General features: G+C 37.4%; 1 protein-coding gene across 3 annotated transcripts in view; it reads left to right on the top strand.

Moving 5' to 3' along the window:
- The window catches only part of FAM118B (family with sequence similarity 118 member B), a 47,255-nt gene that overhangs the window by 26,169 nt on the left and 6,554 nt on the right, over positions 1-14,532 (top strand). For all 3 annotated transcript variants that reach the window (XM_063093821.1, XM_063093823.1, XM_063093822.1), the window contains exon 4: positions 12,305-12,532. In XM_063093821.1, coding sequence (XP_062949891.1) covers positions 12,305-12,532 — 228 coding nt within the window. The remainder of the gene's footprint in view (positions 1-12,304; positions 12,533-14,532) is intronic.

Genomic DNA, 14,532 nt, shown 5'->3' on the forward strand with positions numbered 1-14,532 from the left:
AAACTTTAAGAAGAAAATATAGGTTTAAAACTTCATGTCCTGTCTTCACTCGTAAGTGGGAGCTAAGAGAGAAAAAAGGAAGGAAAGAAAGACCACAGTGGTGTGTTGGACTTGCAGAGGGAGAGACCATACCTAGCATTGCGGAGTGGGGTGGAAGAGGGGGAGGGAGGTCAAAGATTAGTTGGGTGGGGAACATGGGGAATAATTGCAATTTGTGGTAATGGGAATGCTGATAGTATTGATCTGGCCATCACATCTTGGGCACCCTATGAATATGCATAATCAATTAAAAATAAACAAAAAATCTTCATGACCTTGGGTCTGTCAGTGGTTTTTTTTTTTTTTTTTTTTTTTTGACATGAAACTAAAAGCACAAGCAACCAAAGAAAAAAATAGATATACTGGACTTATCTCAAGTTAAAAACTGTTAAGCTCAGTTTTTTTTCAAGAAAGTGAAAAGAAAAAAAAAAAAGACAGCCCCCAGAATGGGAGAAAATATTAGCATATCACATATGTAAGTGTATAGTACCTAGCATATGTAAAAAACTGTTATATCTTAACAGTAAGAAGGCAAATAATCTAGTTTTAAAATGACAATGGTTTTGAATAGACATTTTTTCAGGGAAGATACACAGATGGCCAATAAGCATATGAAAAGATGTTCAACATCATTAGTCATTACGGAAATGCAAATCAAACCATGAGATACCACTTTACGCCCACTAGGATGACTAGAATCAAAAAGACAATAACAAGGGCCAGCCCGTGGCTCACTTGGGAGAGTGCGGTGCTGATAACACCAAGGCCACGGGTTTGGATCCCTATATAGGGATGGCCTGTTAACTCCCTTTGGAGAGCGTGGTGCTGACACCACCAAGTCAAGGGTTAAGATCCCCTTACCAGTCATCTTTAAAAAAAAAAAAAAGACAATAACAGCCCACAACCAGGCACACCACCAGTGCCTTGGGGCCCCATCCGGGGACCCAAGGCATCAAGCCAGACATCCCCCCACAACTAGGCACACTGCCAGCACCAAGAAGCATGCCAAAAACATCACTTCCATGTGGGTGGACCACCACAGTAACCACAGCTGCCGTGAAAGTGGCTAGACATCACAACCACCACGCAGCTGGTCCGCCAGCCACTGGAGTACCCTGACACAAGGAGAGTCACCAGCAGAGACCAAAGAAAAGAAAAGGATGTCTCTCTCCACAAAGCCCATTCCAGAGTGACAGAAGAAGCATCTGCTCTATGATAATATTGGGGGACCTGAACACACCACTCAGCATTGGCAACAAATCAACAGAGTAATCATTACTCTTTCAGAGGGAGAGAAGAAATCTAGAGTTATCAGTGATGGGAGTGGGGAGGGAAAGGGGGATAGGGAGAGATTGGACAAGGGGCATAAAGAATAAGTACAATTTGTAACAATATACATACTAGTAATATTGATTTGATCAGCATATGTCAACATTGAATCCCCAAAATATATAATCAGTTATGATTCAATAAAATAAATGTCAAGACAAAAAAAAAACAACAACAAGTGTTGGTGAGATGCGAAGGTATTAGAACCCTCATACACTGTTCATAGGAATGTAAAGTGGTGCAGCTGTCTTGGAAAACCATTCCTCAGTAAGTTAACAGATTACCATATGACCTAGCAATTTCACCCTTAGGTATACACCAGAGAGAATTGAAACCAAGTTTAAGTAAGAACTGTAAACAAATGTTTGTAGCAGCAGTATTCATAATAGCCAAAAAGTAGAAACAACCCAAATGTCCATCAGCTCATAAATGGATTAGTAAAATGTGGTGTATCCATACAATGTTATTCAGCCATAAAGAGGAATGAAGTACCAATACATACTACAACATTGATGAACCTTCAAAATATTATGCTAAGTAAAAGAAGCCAGACACAAAAGGCCATATATTGTATGATTCCATTCATATAAAATATCCAGGATAGGAACATAGAGACAGAAAGTAGTTGCCAGGGCTGCAGGGAAAGGAAAATGGAGAATAACTGCTAATGGAATAGGATTTCCTTTTAGGGTTATAAAAATGTTCTAGAATTAGGTAGTGGTGGTGGTTGCACCTTGTGAATATACTAAAAACCAGTGAATTACGCATTTTAAAAGTGAATTTTATGATTAAGAGATTATACTCAATTAAAAATCAGTGTATGGAACCATATTTTAATTGAAGGTGCTAATAACATTTTAAAATTTCTTCTTAAATTTAAAAATTATTTCAAAACTACTGCAAAAAATAGAAGGGGAAAGAATGCTTCCAAGTCATTTTATGAGGCCAGTATTTTACTGATAACCAAAACCAGACTAAAGGATATCACAAGAAAAGAAAACTACATATAAAAAGAAACATGACCAAGTGAGAATTTTCCTAGGAATGTAAGGTTGATTTAACAACTGAATATCAGCGTAATACATCCTATCAATAGAAGAAAGGACAAAAACCACATGATTATCTCAGTAGATGCAGTAAAAGCATTTAAAAAAACACTCAACAAACTAACAATAGAAGGAAACTGCCTCAACATGATCAAAGCTATGTATAAAAAAAGTCATAGCTGACTTCTGGTCAAGATGGTGGAATAGACGGTCCCCAGTGTCACTCTCTTTCACAAATCAACTCATTTACAATATTAAAAAGCAACAACAGCCAAGCTTGGGCTACTAGAGCTCAGGAGAAGAGGAGCAGAGACCTATGGAGTACATGAAGGTGGGAGAAGCCATGATGAGAGATAGAAAAAACTGCTCTGGCCATTTCGAATCCTGGCTGTTTCCAGGCTGGAGCTGCTGAGTGTGCAGAACAGGAGCTGGCAAAAGCTGCAGCTGTGCCCTTCAGATGAAGTTGCTTGGAGGTGGCAGGGGGAATAGGGCCTTGGTTACCCCCAGGCCAGCAATACCACTAATAGGGTTCCTGTGGACCCACATAGGACCGAGGAGCCAAAACAAATGGAAAAAAAGGAGCCACTCAGAGACCAGCGAGTCATTGCAAGGGATGAGAGCACGGCTCATCCCATGGGAAGTGTTTGGAGCATGGTTGGTGGAGGAGACAGGCCCACCAGGAGAACACTGGGACACAGCAAGGACAGCTGATCTGCCCCCAATCAGTGTAAGACCACTCAGAGGAGACTGGTCAGGAATATAGAACTACATGAGGTGCAGTTTGATGAAAAGACTCAGGCCCAGACTAGAGTTTCTACACAACCAGGTGCATCAGATTCCACTAAACCCGGAAGTACCTATAAAGTCAACCATTAAATCTTGAGCTGCACAAAAAGCCTTCCCCAGGGAATCAGCAAAGCAGCAATTTAGCTTTTTACTGGTCCCCACAGAAAGTTCCCCCACTTTAGAAGTAAGCAAAGGACAAAAAATTAGTTCCAGTGCAGAGTTAAAGTGGTGGGAACAGCAAATAATCCAATACAGAACTGAAAGAAAAGACAGAGTACCCATTGGGGCCCTCCAGGGGTCCTGTGGTCTGAAGCCAGGGTCTGGACCCTCTGCCTACAACCAGACACACCGCCAATGCCACAGGGTCCACCCAGGGTCCTGAGGCATCAAGTTGCGGAGTGGACCTCTCACCCACAACCAGGTATACCACCAGTGCCAAGGGGCCCTCTGGGGTCCTGAGGTATAGAGCCAGGGACTGGACCCTCTTCCCACAACCAGGCACACCGCCAGAGCCACAGGGCCCACTTGGGGTCCTGAGGCATGGAGCGAGGAGCCACCAGCAACTAGGTAAGGAGCATGCCAAAAACATCACCTCCTCTGTGTGGGTGGCCCACCACAGCCACCACAATAACCATGGCTGCCGTGAAAGCAGCTAGAAGCCACAGCCACCATGCAGATGGTCCACCAGCCACTGGAGTACATTGACAAAAGGAGAGTCACCAGCAGAGACCAAAGAAAAGAATAGGACATCCCTCTCCACAAAGCCCATTCCAGAGAGAGAGAAGAAGCATCTGCTCTACAATAATAGTGGGGGACCTGAACTCACCTCTCAGCACTGGACAGATCATCTAGGCAACAAATCAACAGAGTAACCATTACTCTTTCAGAAAGAGAGAAGAAATCTAGGGTTATTAGAGGTGGGAGTGGGGAGGGAAAGGGGGATAGGGAGAGATTGGGCAAGGGGCATAAAAAATAAGTACGATTTGTAACTATATATGCAAGTAATATTGATTTGATCAACATATTTCAGCATTGAACCCCCAAAATATGTATAATCAATTATGATTCAATAAAAAAATTTTAAAAAGTCATAAATAACATATTTAATGGTAAAAGATTGGATGTTTTCCCCCTAATATCAAGAACAAGACAAGGCTGTCTGCGCTCTCCACTTCTATTCAACACTGTACTGGAGGTTCTAGCCAGGACAATTTAGAAAAAGAAATAAAAGGCATCCATATTAAAAAGGAAGAAGTAAACTGTCTCTGTTTGCAGATGAGACATGATCTTGCCTATAGAAAATCCAAAGGAATCCACTATTAGAACGAACAAACAAGTTAGCAAGGTCAGAGGATACAATATCAATTTACAAAAAACTCAGTAGTATTTTTATACACTTACAATGAACAATCCAAAAATGAAATTAAGAAAACAGTTCCACTTATCATCACATCAAAAATAAATAATTAGAAATAAATTTAACAAAAGAAATGCAAAACTTATACTTTGAAAATTACAAAAGAAAGTAAAGATGATCTAAATAAATGGAAAGACATCCCACATTCATGATCACAAGACTTAATATTGTTAAGATGGCAATACTCCCTAAATTGATCAACAGATTAAACACAATCCCTATCAGAATCAAGCTTATTCTAAAACTCATATGGAGTTTCTAGGAACCCAGAATAGCCAAAACAATCTTGGAAAAGAACAAAGTAGTAGGATTCACACTTCCTAATTTCAAAACTCACTACAAAGCAACAGTAATACAGACAGCATGGCACTGGCACAAGGGTAGACATGTACCTCAGTGGAATAGAATTTAAAGTCCAGAAGTAAAACCACGTGTCTGTGGTCAACTGATTTTCAACAAGGATTTTCAAGACATTCAATGGGAAAAGGAATAGCCTTTGCAACAAATGGTGCTGGGACAACTGGATAGCCATGTGTAAAAGAATGAAGTTGGCCCCTTACATTACATCATGTGTAAAGGATGACTCAAAAGGCCAAAGTCTTAAATGTAAGAGCTAAAAGAATAAAACTCTTAGAAGAAAACATAGATGTAAATCTTCATGACCTCAGATTGGGCAAAGGATTCTTAGATGTGACACCAAATGCACAAGCAACAAAAGAAAAATGGATAAACTGGACATGATCAAAATTGGAAACATGCTTTAATGGATGCCATCAAAAAAGTGAAAAGACACCCTATACTGGCTAGCTGCAAAAACAAAGTGAAAAGACAACCCAGAGAATGGAAGAAAATATTTGCAAATCATATATCTGATAAGGATCTAGTATACAAAATATGTAAAGAACTGTTACAACTCAATAAAACAATCCATTTAAAACAAGGGCAAAGGATCTGGCAAAATAGATATTTCTCCAAGGAAATATGCAAATGGCCAGTAAGCCCATGAAAAGATCCTTGACATCGTTAGGAAAATGCAAATCAAAACCACACAAGATACTACTTCACACCCACTAGGATGGCTAGAATCAAAAAGTTACATAGTATGTGTTGGTGAAGATGTGGGGAAATGGGAACGCTAATGCTGGGAATGTGAAATGGTGCAGCCTTTGTGGACAGCAGTCTGGCATTTCCTCAAGTGATTAAATATAGTTACCTTATGATTCAACAATTCCACTTCTAGATGTATACTCAAGAGTAATGAAGATATGTCCACACAAAAACATGTAAACAAATGGGTTATAGTATTATAATAGCTAAAAGGTGGAAATAACCCAAACATCCATGAATGAGCAAATGAATAACAAAATGTGGCATGTATTCATGCAATGGAATATTATTCAGCCATAAAAAGTAGTGAAATACGAATACATGTTACAGCGTGGATGAATGTTCAACATTATATACTGAGTAAGCCAGTCACAGAAGACTACATGTTATATTAGTCCATTCATACAAATTGTCCAGAATAGGGAAATGTGTAGAAACAGAAAGTAGATTGGTAGTTGCCTATGGCTAGAGGGAGATACGGGGCAAGAGGGTGATAATCAGAGGGTGCGGGGTTTCTTTTTGAGGTAATGAAAATGTTCTAAAATTGACAGTGGAGATGGATGCACATAGCTGTGAATCTATAACCATTGACTTGTACACTTCAAATAGGTGAATTTATGGTGTATGAATTATATCTTAAAGCTGCTAAAAATAAAGATAAAAGATTGAAAAAGGTACATTATTCGAACACTAATGAAAAAGAAGTTAGAGTGGCTGTATTAATATCTGAAGACGTATATACTTCAGAGCAAAGAGGAAAGGAAATGTAATATTTTTAAATGTCAAAAAAAATTATAAAATTGTTGTATTAAGAGATAACTTAAGAATATACATCCCGGGCTGGCCAGTTAGCTCACTAGGTTAAAGCATGGTGCTGATAACACCAAGGTCAGGGGCTTTGATCCCCATTCCAGCCTGTGGCCAAAAATAAAGAATATACATCCAGAAGCCACAGTATTTAAAAGATGTGTTAGCCAGTTAATTAATTTTAAAATCTGATTTTTCTGGTAAAAAGGAAAAGAAACAGCTTATGGGGAAGAAGAGTACTATATTAGTCCAGAAAGTCTAATGCGTGGGTGAAGAAGTTCTCTTAAGGTAGGACCTGCCGGGTGCCATGACGCCCTGTTACCTTGGCTGTAGCCCTCACTAGTCCATTTAAATGGTCTCCTAAGTAAAGAAAGCATGATTTTGCTAGTTGGATTGGTTGTGACTGAAAGTAATGAGAGAGTTTAAAGTCAGTTTCAATAAATGCATGTAATATAACAAACTGGAGTCAATATCTGTGGACAAAGATTGATTATTAACCTTAAAGTACAGTTGTTGATTAGTGTTCCAATAAAGTAGTCAGTATCAAATATTCTGGTCTCAAGACTCCCTTACACTCTTATTGAGGATCCCAAACAGCTTTTGAGTTATATCAATATTCGCTGTATTAAAACCAAACATTTTCTAAATAGTTATTTTAAAATAATAAATTCACTACATATTAACATTAAGTAACATTTTTATGAAAAATAATTGTTTCCCAAAATAAAAATAAATTAGTAAGAACAATAGTATTGTTTCACATTTTTGGCAATCTCTCTAACGTGGCTTAATAGAAAACAGCTGGATTCTCGTATCGGCTTTCTATAGTCTGTTGGTGTGTTGTTTTGGTTCAAGTATATGAAGAAAGTCTGATCTCACACATATATGTAGTTGGAAAAGTGAGAAGTATTTTAATCATCTTTTCAGATAATTGTAGATGTTCTTTATTGATACTACACCAAAAACTCAGTAAGTGGTAGATTCCTAAATGTGAATAGCAGTATGGAATCAGAAACCATAATAAGTATCAATGCACTTTCATACTATGTTACATTAAAATCCATCTTGGATTTAGAGTGAACCTTTTACCCATGGTTGATTTTGTAACTGGTCATTTGGGAAACACTGGTTCCAGATCTTGATACATTTCACTACACAATTAAAAGAACTGCATTCATGAATATCACTGCCAGTCTCAACAGAAGAGTATTTGGAAACTGTTAAGTTCATGGTGGCAAATAAATGTTTTCTAAACATCTGATTTTTGCTTGAAAGCTCAGATTTTGTCCTTGGCAACAGTGACAGCAGTCATCAGTTCTTTTCCTTGAAATGACAGACTCACTTCATTCATTATTGGGAAGATGCCTAAGAATACCCAAATCTGAAAATCCTTAATTTGTCGGTCATTTTTTTCAAATAAAAATGGTGTTTGCAGGACAAGGGTAGCTAGTTCAGCTTGCAACTCAAATAATCACTTAAGTAATTTGCATGAGACAATTATTGTACTTGAGTATTCAGCAGAAGTGTTTTGTGCTTATTTCCTCTCAGAATATTAAAAGGATATGTAGTCAAGGGTCAAGATTTAATAAAACTAGTAATTTTTACTGCTTTATTAAGGACATTCTTAAGTGAAACTGGCAATTTTTTGTTTTTTTACCGTAAGCCTTTGAAGAATTTAGTAATTACTAACACAGTTTGGGTCCACTGCCTTGATTCATGCTAAGGCACTAAGAGTTTTACCTTCCATTGCTTTTGTACCATCACTAACAATGTCAACACAATTTAAAAGACAAATATTGTCTTAGTATTACTATGAAAATAGTTTTGACTTTGCCAGCTCCTTAAAGAGTGTGACGCTGTACTGGCCAGTGCCAAAAGAAAAAAAAAAAAAAGTGTTATGTATCTGTGGGGTCCAGTGGCCACATTTTGAGAACCACTGCAATAGAGGATATGTAAGAAAAAATACAGGCTACACAATGGCTAAAAAAAAAAAAAAGATGTCTGGGGAAACCTGAACACTGATCATTTGATATTTGATACCACATTTTTTAAAGGTGTGATGGTGGTATTGCAGTTATGTTTTGTTTTATATTTAAAAGAGGGAGGTCCTTATCTTTTAGGGAACATCTTAAAGTATCTATGAATGAAATGATATATGATGTCTGGGAATTGCTTAAAAAAATTCAGGGAAGTGCAGAAGAGGGCATGGTGGAGAGGAGTTTAGGTCAAACAAGATTGGCCATGGGTGATAATTGTTAAAATTGGGTGATAGGTACATGGGAGTTTTTTTTAATACTTTTACTTTTGTATATGTTTGGAAATGTTCAAAATAAAAAAGAAAAGAATCAAATGTAACAATCAGTAGTAACATGGGAGAGTTAATAGGCCCATTCGCTGAGCCAGGTTCATGTAGGAGGGAATTGACATTGTAGATTCAGTGCAAAGAGCTTGGGTTTCAGAATCAGAAAGACTGCCATTTAAATGCACTGGGACCTTGATCAAATTGCTTAACTTCTCAACATCTGTTGTTGCACTTATAAAACTAGGATATTACCTGCCTCTTAGGGTTTTGTGATAATCATGTATATAAAGTGTCTGGCACATAGTAAATGCCCCTGAAATGTTAGTTATGTTGGTAAAAAGAGTCAGCGGTTTTTCTGGGTTTTGTTTGTTTGTTTGTTTTTTAAAAGATGACCGGTAGAGGGTCTTAACCCTTGACTTGGTGTTGTCAGCACCACGCTCTCCCAATCGAGCTAACCGGCCATCCCTATATAGGGATCCGAACCTGTGGCCTTGGTGTTATCAGCACCACACTCTCCCAAGTGAGCCGTGGGCCAGCCCTTTTTTGTTTTGTTTTTAGTGTGTCTGGGACTAGAAAGATAAGAGTTACAGGATAGAGGGAAATGAAGTAGCATTGGGTTCAGTTCACTGTTTTAAATGAACAGGAAAAGGTCCTTAGAAATTGTGTGGGAGTTCAGCATTTCCTTTTGACTGCTGAACTTCCCTGTTTATGTTTTCATTCCTTTGTCTTTATTTGTAGAAGCCACTGGTGGGAAATTTAGTCCTAGGGTCACCTGCTTTAAGAGAGAAAAACTTTCATTTTAAGTCTGAGGAAATCAGTGCACCACTTCTTCCCTTCCTTTGTATGTTGATAAGCAAGATTTAGTAACTTAAAGAAATAGGACTGAAAGATATTTAGCTAAAATAAGTGAGTCACTGAATTTATTTCTAGGTGTTAACTTTTTGTATTCCTTTTTATAGAAGCAAGAAAATATATTTCACACCAGTGATTACGAGATTGTATACATAGGCCTTTTAATCTGTGTGCGTAATAACTAAACTGGTGTTGGAATATGTATATATGGTTGTGTGAGTCAGGGTACAAAATGAAGTTATAAAACATAACTAGGTTCTTTTTTTTTTTTTTTTTGGGCAGCTGGCCAGTATGGGGATCTGAACCCTTGACCTTGGTGCTGTCAACACCACATTCTAACCAATTGAATTAACCAACCAGCCCAGCTAGGTTTTTAATAGGAAAAACAAGGAAGTCACCATATTCTTAATTTAATTTTAAACTTAATTTTGCTTTTTTGAATAGGTGGTGTTTACATACATTGCAGAAATGATGTTAAAAAAGTTTAGATATATTGAGACATTTCACTTCCACTTATGTCTTTGTCTCTTCTCCACAAACCCACCTCCCATACATAGATCACTACTGTTACAAGTTCTTTGTGTATCCTTTCAGTGTTTCTTTTTCAAATACAAGTAAGTAGGACTATACTTATCTCACTACTTCCATCCCCCAACTCAGAAGTTAGCATTCTAGACATACTGTTTCTCAGTATGTCCATTGTATTTAACAGTATATCTTGGAGATCTTTTCTTGTATATATGGGTACTTGGCTATCCCAGTCTCCTATGTGTGGATACTTAGCTTGTTTCCAGTCTTTTGCTATTACAAATAACGAAACAGTGATAACCTTGTATATACTTCACTTCATTTGTTTGCAGTTATTTCTGTGTGATACATTCCCAGAAATGGAATTGCTAAATGGTTTTGTAAATTCAATAGACATTAAAGGGGCACTGTATTTTTTATAACAAATCTAGAAGATTGCCTGGCACTCAGTAGTAGTTGACTTTTGCATGTAGTGAAATTCAGTAGAGTTATAAATTCTTCACTGTTTCTTTCTGATCAGATTGTTCATTCTGATTAGATTGTGTTAGAATCCCTAGTTGGTTGCCCGTACACCATTAATATGTGATGTATTTATTTACGCCCTTACGTGATAAGAATGGATAGAAGTTAAAAACCATGACCCACATTTTTAGCCACACAAATTATGGGTGGTTCCATCTATTTAGTAGTAGAAAAGAATCTTTGAACCCATTGACAGTATGGTACAGCAAGTAGCCTGTCTAGTGGTGGATACAGCGTGGAAGATTGATGGACAGAGTCCAGATAAATTACAGGTGTTTCATCTCTATGCTTTAAGTTTCCATTGTGAAAATACTTACCATTTATTTGGTTTAGGTATGATTAAAGAATAATTTTATAAAATACTTTGACAAATTAGGGAAAGAGTTTGGCAAATTGAAATGTGTTTTATGAATCTGCTTAGGTGGTTCCATGGAAACAGATCTTTATCTGAGCATTGCACAATTAGAAAGATACACAGAGGAAATTAGGAAGATAGGGGGACTATTTTGAGAAAAAGCAGGATTGCTAAATATTTACTCCCTAGCAGCTAAGTGCAATAATTTGTAGTTTGAATGGGAAATATTGGAGCCTTTAAGAGTTAATTCTTGCTCTGATATTATCTAATGGGATGGTATTTCACTGCTAGGCTAGGGATCATATATTTATTATAGCACATTACATAATTACTTTCCCATTTCAAATTCCTTTTGTCCCAGGGGTCACTTTGTGCTTTAAGTTTCAACTCCAACTTTACACCTTAGGGTGGCGTTGTATTTCTTCATTCATCCTCGGGGATATTTACATGTATTCAGAATGAATATGGGTCCCCATACTGGCCAGCTGCAAAAAAAAAAAAAAAAAGAATATGGGAAGGAAAGCATTTATTTAAGTAAACCATATGTTAAGAAATAGGGAGTCTATGTAGAACTGATTAGTTTTTTATATTTTTAACAATTGCAAAATGCAAGTTTTAATTATAAAATTTATTAAATTTTGTATAATTTTATTATATGCTAGGTATTCTTTATAGCAAACCTGTGAACAGATTGCTGGATTATGCCAGGGAGATAACAGGCAGAGAGAAGTTAAGTGTTTTTTTTCTAAATCCATAAGCAGCTGTACAAAACCTGAGATTAGAAAAAGAAATACTAAACCACACTTAGAGCTGTTAGTAGTTATTCCTAGATAAAAAGAGTGTAACAGAAAGTGTTGCCTTTTTACCTGGGGATTAATTAGAGGGTAGTTGGTGCTGTGCTATCTACCCCAGCTCTCCTTTAGTCCCATAGTAAATTCACATCTCTTAGCCATGCCTATTTTCTTCATTCTATAAAAATGCCTCTTTAGAGAGCTTATGCTTGTTTGCATAAGGTGTAATAGTACTGATCACTTGCTAGGTATTGTGATAAATACTTTGCATGTATCATCCTATTTTCTATTACAACCCTATAAAACAGATAATATCTCTATTTTAAGTACAAAGTATTCTTCAAACATTTATTACTATAATTAAGTCAAATGACCTATCAGAACATCTTGGATTAATTTTCCTCTTTCAAATCGCTCCCCCAGCGTACCAGTAATGTTCGATCCACGTTTTTCAAGGACTGTTTATATGAAGTATTTGATGACTTGGAGTCAAAGATGGAAGATTCTGGAAAACAACTACTTCAGTCAGTTCTTCACCTGATGGAAAATGGAGCCCTAGTATTAACTACTAATTTTGATAATCTTCTGGAACTATATGCAGCAGATCAGGGAAAGCAACTTGAATCCCTTGACCTTACTGATCAGAAAAAGGTAAAAAGTCTATTCTTTGGGCTAGTGGGTGGTATCTTCATCAGAAACGCTGATTTCCAGTTGATATACTGGTACTTATGCAGAGTTAGAAAGGAATATTCTTATCCCTGGTTAGATTTTGGGGGTATGTTTTGTTTTTGAGGTAAAATTAATACACAGTAAAATGCACTGATCTTAAAAGCATTCAATTCTATGAATTCTGGCAGTTTCATCCAGTTTTAAAACAAGATTAGAGGAAATCATTTAAACTGTAAGATCTCTTTAGCACTCAAATAGTATCTTTAGCACTTGTTGGTATGATACTGATTTAGATTTCTTTCCTAGAATACATTCTTTATGCCATCTATTAGGAAAGTAGGAAAACTACCTTATGATGATTGGAAGAGCAACTTCCAGGCCAAGTGATAGCTGGGTTGAAGTTAATGATTAGCACAAACCTCAGTAGACTTTTTTTCTTTTTTCTTAACATAACCCGTATCATATCTAAGCTGTCTGCCATAATATTGAATATTGATCTATGCCAACTAATAATATAATATTGATCTGTATCAACTAATGAGATGACTGCTTAAGGTCTCATTTATCCTTCTCTGTGGTTTTTGTAATCTTCATTCTACACTTTGTTTTCCTCAGGAACCTGTCTTTGTGTCCAACTTAGAGCTCAGCTAAATGTTTTAAGTAGTTAATTGATTCACCCATTGGCATTCATTGCCACAGTACTGCCTCTGCCAAAGGAGTAGCTATAATAATACCACTCTTGTGGTTTTGCTGACCTTGACGCCAGATTTTAAAAGGGAATCGAATTTAGAGAAATGGTGCCCTGATGACTGGTTTTCTCTAGCTGGAATGTTTTCCACCTGCTCCCTCACACTTTGCATGGCTAGCTTGTCCTTCACCTATAAATCTCAACTTAAGTATCACCTCCTCTGACAGACCTTCTCTGACAATCCTTTTTATTTTATTTTATTTTTTTTTAAAAGATGACCGGTAAGGGGGTCTTAACCCTCGGCTTGGTGTTGTCAACACCACGCTCAGCGAGTGAGCGAACCGGCCATCCCTGTATAGGATCCGAACCCATGGCCTTGGTGTTATCAGCACCACACTCTCCTGAGTGAGCCACAGGCCGGCCCTTGACAATCCTTTTTAAATTAGACAGTTATTTTTTGGCTCATTCTCTTGTCCATTTCCGTCACAGCACTTTCTGTAACTTGTACTTTTTATTTTGGCTGTTCATCTGTTTGTTTTCTTACTCTTTACCCCACAGGAATAGCAACTCCATTTGGACAGGTATCATATCAGCCTTACTCTCACGTCTCAGAGAGTACTTGGCACATAGTGAGTGCTTAGTAAATATTCTTTAAATTAAGAAATGATTGAATGAAATTCAAAAATGAGTGGCTAGAACAGCTTCCATGCTGTTTCTGACATAATTTCCAAAGACCACAACCATTTATTCATGGGCATCGGAAGCACAAGGCCTTTTCAAAGCTTCAGGTATCTGTCGGACTTGATATTTTCTTTCTCATTTCGTCCTTGAACCTCAAGATCTCCTTTGTATTTTTAGCTCACATTAGGGGCAGTATTGAAGTCTAATGGTTAAAGCCATTGGCTGGTAGTCAGAATGGGGCCTAGTAGCATTCAAATTCTGAATCTCCGAGCCTCTTAACTATTTTTCCTAACCGTACCCTATTTTTCCAAAACGTGATAAGAATAAATTTATACTCTCTCAAGTCCTTGGGAAAACGGAGCCATAGAATCCAGGTAGCTATGGTAGTCACTGTCATCTAAATGATTGCTCTTCATTGGCAGCCTTTTAGGTTTCTTAGAGGTGCCTAGAGTGATTCTTTTATCACTCATCTATTGCTACATAAGAAACCACCCTGAAACTTCATGGCTTAAAACAGCAAACATATTTGCCCATGATAAAATGAATTAGCAGTTTGAGGTTGGCTCAGCTGGGCAGTTCTTCTGTCGGCTTTGTGGCTTACTCACGTGGCTCT

Source organism: Cynocephalus volans, chromosome 4 (genome assembly GCF_027409185.1).
Source record: "Cynocephalus volans isolate mCynVol1 chromosome 4, mCynVol1.pri, whole genome shotgun sequence".
Classification (NCBI taxonomy): Eukaryota; Metazoa; Chordata; class Mammalia; order Dermoptera; family Cynocephalidae; genus Cynocephalus; species Cynocephalus volans.